Genomic DNA, 5,600 nt, shown 5'->3' on the forward strand with positions numbered 1-5,600 from the left:
GGGAACGGAGTGTATCTATTTCCTTTTTGGTTTACTATTGAAATGTTATTGTCTGTAACTGTTTCTACTGTAACTGTCTTGCTATCTCAGCTAAAACACTCTTATTTTAAATCAGACTTTTTCAGGTTTATTGAAAAAAACGAAAAAACTTGACCCAGTGTTATAGACAGCGCCAAAACACAATAGTTTCCGTCATCTGTATGAATATGAAGAAAAAGAGTAAAAAAACGGACGGGGGCGCCAGAAAATGTCCGTTAAAAAAAGAAAAAAACTGTAAAATAAAATACGGAGATAACATGTAAAAAAGAAAGTAACTTACCTTACCACAAGTAGCCTCTATTACTGTATTTTACATGAAATCTTTTTCTTTTAACATATATTATTTGTTAGAATAGAGTCATACACCTCTAGAAAACAGAATAATTATCTTTAAAAATGATAAAGAAAAGCTAAAATACAGAAAATGACTTTTTCTGTATGACAAAAAAGTACCGTATAGTAAAACACAAAGAAAAGAACGTCATTTTACTTTCCAAAAGCCTTAGTTTACATTAACTATCACATTTTTTGCCAAAAGAATCTGTAATTTTACAAGAAATGTTTTTATAATTCCATTAAATCTTTTTCTTTTAACATATATTAATTGTTAGAATAGAGTCATACACCTCTAAAAAAACTATTTAAATATTTTTTTAAATGATCAAAAAAAGCTTAAAGACAGAAGATTACTGTTGTCATTTTTAAAAATACCATAAATTCAAGATTCAAGATTCAAGGCTTTATTGTCATTGTACATTAGCTTCAGTGTAGACATGGCAATGAAAAACTGAAGTCACAGGCTCCTCCAACAGTGCAACATATATATAGAACATAGAACAAATAAAACAGATAAAATAGTGCAAGTAAATACAAATAAAATAGTATAGAAATAGTCCAAGAAGAGTCTATATGCAAGTCAATGGAATATGATTGCACTGCCGTACCAGGCCGTGATGCAGCCAATCAGGATACTCTCTATGGTGCATCTGTAGAAGATGCAGTGTATCCTGGAGTCCATGTTGAACTTCCTCAGCCTGCGGAACAATTACCTCATAATGTCCAGGGACTTTTCACACGGAGAGAAAACATACACATGTTGAGAGGAAACTGCATTTTTTTTAAAACCACCCATACGAACAAATTCCAAACTTCATTGCATCACAACAGAAGGTGTTCATCTGTGGAATAACTGTAATGACGAGCTGAAATACTGTGCAACTTTATCTAAACTAAAACTCTTATTTAGAAACCAAATCTGTTGGACCAGAAAAGTTTTTAAGCTTCTTCAAAGCCCCTTTTGAACATGATAGAAACTTTGACAATACATTTTTTTTATACCTTGAACCTTGAATTATTATTATTGTTTGTTTTGTTTCTAACATGTTCAATAAATTGACTAATACAAATGTGTGCCGCTGTCTAGCTGTTTTGGTGATGGTGTTTGTGTGATGAGTCCATGTCAGGTCCTCAGTGATGAGTCCATGTCAGGTCCTCAGTGATGTGGACACCGAGGAACCTGAAGCTGCTGACTCTCTCCACCGTAGTCCCATTGATGGCGATGGGGGCGTGTCCCTCTCTCTGCTGCTTCCTGTAGTCCACAATCAGCTCCTTGGTTTTGCTGACATTGAGATGGAGGTTGTTATCCTGACACCAAGATGTCAGGTTTTTGACCTCCTCTCTGTACGCCGTCTTGTCGCCGTCGGTGATCAGGCCGATGATGGTCGTGTCGTCAGCAAACTTCACGAAATATAAGACCATTTACATGTAAAACACAAAGAAAACATGTCATTTTACTTTGCAAAAGCCCAAGTTTACATTAACTGTCAGATGTTTTGTAGAAAAAAATCACAAATATATTTATATATACAATATATTATTGAAAATAGTAATATACATCACAAAATTAAAAACAATAAGCATCTATTGAGACTGCTCATTGATGTCATCAAGAGCCATTGAGTCTACCTTTTGTAGTCGGCCTCTCAGAATATTTAGCATTTCTTTGTCTCTTAACATTCCTATAATAATTTGTTTTTTTATTGTTGGTATTGTTTTGTTCTTTATTTTTGTTGTGAGAATCACTTTGCAATTGTGTAAGTGCTATATAAATAGTTATACTAATATTATTGTTGTTACCATCATTACTATTATAAATGTTTTCTTTGTTTTCTTTATTTATCGCTGCAGAAAGGATCATGCCAGCCCACATCAAACACCTGATCAAGAACTTGTGAATCTTCAGGCAGAAAAGATGAAAACACCTGTTCAAAGTTCCAGTTCCCTGTACATCGAACCATGCCTGTACTCTGTTCCACATGTCTTCAGTCAGTTTTGGACCCTATGACTCGGACACTAGTTCTACCAAGGCTCATTAGAGGTAAGCAGTGGTAGAAGAGGAGTGGAGTTATCTTTGTATTTAGGCTGCAAGTCGACAAAGGTGATCAAGTGCTGATGCTAATAATGATCCGATTAATTTGATATTGATTGTCTGCCAATACCGAATCCTGATCCGATCTTCTATTTCCCAGATAATACAGCTGCACTAGCTCTATTTGTTTTTGCCATTGTAATTCACCATAAGCAATTGTTGACTGTAACGTCTATGCCAACCAACTGTAATTTGTAATGTATTTTACCATACTTTAACGGTTCTGGCAACCACAGCAGCCCAAATGTTAACGTAAATGTCAAGTTTTCTTTTTACAGTGTACTTATAGCTGTACATTTCTTTTCAGTTTGCTTCAAGAAGTGGCTTCAACAGACAGAAACGCAGGCCAGATTGGGAAAGGCTGGACGCTACACAACGGGAAACATTATGGACATGAACAAGGAAAAAACAAAAACAAACTTTGTTGCCTTTTTCTTATCATACATAGTGTTACTGTTTTTGTTACCATTTAAATATTGAATTGTATTTATTACTTTTATTTTAAATCAAATGCACCGGTTTTAGATAATATATTTATTTTGATGTGTAGGTTGATTTGCAGGTTGGTTGTTATTTGTATTGTTACTGTGTATTTTATTATAAGCTATTTATTGCTATTTATTAAATTAAAATACTGTTATGAACACTATACAATGTCTTTATTTTGGTTGATACCAGAATACATGACACAATGAATCTTTGTAATATATTTATATTCTCTAGTTTAAATAATCATACCAGTATTTAAACAATGTATGCTGGTCACCTGGAATCCTGGTAAGCCTCCAGCATGGTATATTTAATACTATTATTAAACATAAACTGGTGATAGATGGATGCTGGTGACCAGCCCAGCATACCAGCATACTATGCTGGTCGATGCTGTTTTTTTTAGCTGGCCAGGATGGCTGGTTTAGCTGGTTTAGCTGGTTTAGATGGTTTAGCTGGTGCACCAGCTAAACCATCCTGGCCAGCTAAAGTGTCCAAAACCCCTCTAAACCAGCCTGACCAGCGAAGTTGGTCGAAGCTGGTTTTTTCAGCAGGGTTTTAATTCTTAAATGGCTTACATTTTACTTTCAGCAACAAAAAAACAATCTTGGACATGTTGTTATGTGAACACAAAATCACATGACCTGGCCCATGACTCACCAGAATGTTCAGTTTGTGTCACTCATGAAATAAAAACAAGGCTAAAGCTGTATAAGGAACTCTCCATTTAAATGTCATGTGACGCTGTGTCACGGTGGGTCCTTATGGGGAAGAAAGCAAACAGGTTCCCTGTGCAGCAACAGCCAATCCCAGTGTGTTACGTATGCTTTTATCTCATTGGATTATGCTGGCATAGAAATCCTGTGTGCCAACCCCAAGAAAGTTTCAAAAGGAAAGCCACACTGACAGACATTTGAGTCGTTGCACAACTTTCCTGCTGGCCGCATCTCAAACTGTATTTCACAGAGATGAATTCTGAAGGCTACCCATCTGACAATGTCCCATTGCAGGGGAGATTCGAAAGGTTTCATGGACAGCCTGGAGGATCTGCAGGGGATCAATGCATCACTGTGAACATCCCCCTTGAGCCACCCAGGGACCACATCATCTGGTCCCTCTGCTGCTTTTTCCACTCAAACCCCTGCTGCCTGGGACTGGCGGCTCTCATCTTCTCCATCAAGGTGAGTTTCATTCAGGGAAATATTCTGTTATGGCAAAGAATAGTAAAAAAAGAGTTTAAGGTCGCATTCACACCAGCCTTGTTTAGTCCGGTTGAATCGAACCCTGGTGCGTTTACCCGCTTGGTGCAGTTCATTTGGGTCGGTGTAAACAAAGTCCGAGACCACTTAAGTGAACTAAACAACCGGACACTGGTCACAAGAACGCGGATGTCTTCAAAATCTTTAGCGAAAGAGTCTTTCAAGACATCCGCGGTTGTTTAGTTAAAGAGTGAAGCAGAATTAAGTGTTGAATAGTGTCGTGTAAAGTAAAAATGCTCCGTCAACTAAAAGTAAGAACACCTGTCGCATTCGTAAGCATTTGATTGAGCCAATTTTCGACATTTAAGGCTCTTAGGGGTTAAAGGTGGGGTAGGTAAGTTTGAGAAACCGGCTCGAGATACACTTTTTGTTATATTCCATGGAATGCTCTTACCATCCCGATAGCAATGAATATCTTAAGTGCTTTGACAAAAAATCCATAAAAGAATTTCATCTGTGGAAGCCGTAGTACTGTAAAAAGCACGACCAATCATTTTAGCCGGCCCAGCTAAAATAACTGGATGGCCTACCTGCCTGTCAGCCTTCCATCTGTGCACAAACTTATCTCGTGCACTCATTGGTCATGTGCACGTTCGTGTGTGTTGGAGAAGGGGCTCTGTAAGGAAGTGGCAGATTTTCTCCGGCTGTGTATTTTCAAATTCTAGCACACTCGAGCTGGTTTCTCCAAAATTACCTACCCCACCTTTAAGTAAAGCTAAGAATCCAATTTGAAATCAATGTGCTTTTGGTCCTTTCAGGCCAGAGACCGGAAGGTGGTTGGAGATATGGAAGGAGCCCGACACTACGGCTCCACCGCTCGCTGCCTCAACATCTTGGCCACAGTCCTGGTTTCCATCATGATCCTTATTTCCCTTATTATAGTCATCACTGTATTACAAGTATAGAGGTTAAATTGTGTGAGAGTTTTCTGCAGCAGTGGCTGGGTGATACTTCTCTTTATCTGCTTTGCGGTTATGGCTCCTGCTTTGAACCTTTTACTTATATCTTCAATCAAAACGTTCTGTTTTTGTTACATAAGTCTTAAATGGAACTCCTGTATGTTTCCATAACGACAATTTGTAGTAAAGTTTGACATTCTTGCAAGACGTTGTTAATAAACGAAATACCCTGTCTGCAACAGTTTCATTTTGTGCTAAACTGTAAAATAGTTTTTTTTTCAAAATAAAGAACCCCACCCAAAGAAGAAAAGGGAACAGAGTGTATGCTACTATTTCCTAATTCTACTATTTTTGGTGTACTATTGAAATGTTATTGTCTGTAACTGTTTCTACTGTAACTGTTCTGCTATCTAAAAAAACTCTTATTTTAAATCAGACTTTTCCAGGTTTATTGAAAAAAACAAAAAAAACAACAACACTTGACCC

At 37.3% G+C, this 5,600-nt stretch overlaps 1 protein-coding gene across 1 annotated transcript; it reads left to right on the forward strand.

Moving 5' to 3' along the window:
- The first annotated feature begins 3,853 nt into the window (after window positions 1–3,853).
- LOC117497239 (dispanin subfamily A member 2b-like) lies at window positions 3,854–5,286 on the forward strand. The gene is made up of 2 exons (XM_034149135.1): window positions 3,854–4,137; window positions 4,974–5,286. Exons 1-2 carry the CDS (start codon window positions 3,925–3,927, stop codon window positions 5,118–5,120), a joined length of 360 nt encoding a protein of 119 aa, XP_034005026.1. The 5' UTR covers window positions 3,854–3,924; the 3' UTR covers window positions 5,121–5,286.
- The last annotated feature ends 314 nt before the right edge of the window (window positions 5,287–5,600 follow it).

The sequence above is a fragment of the Trematomus bernacchii genome, unplaced genomic scaffold (assembly GCF_902827165.1).
Source record: "Trematomus bernacchii unplaced genomic scaffold, fTreBer1.1, whole genome shotgun sequence".
Classification (NCBI taxonomy): Eukaryota; Metazoa; Chordata; class Actinopteri; order Perciformes; family Nototheniidae; genus Trematomus; species Trematomus bernacchii.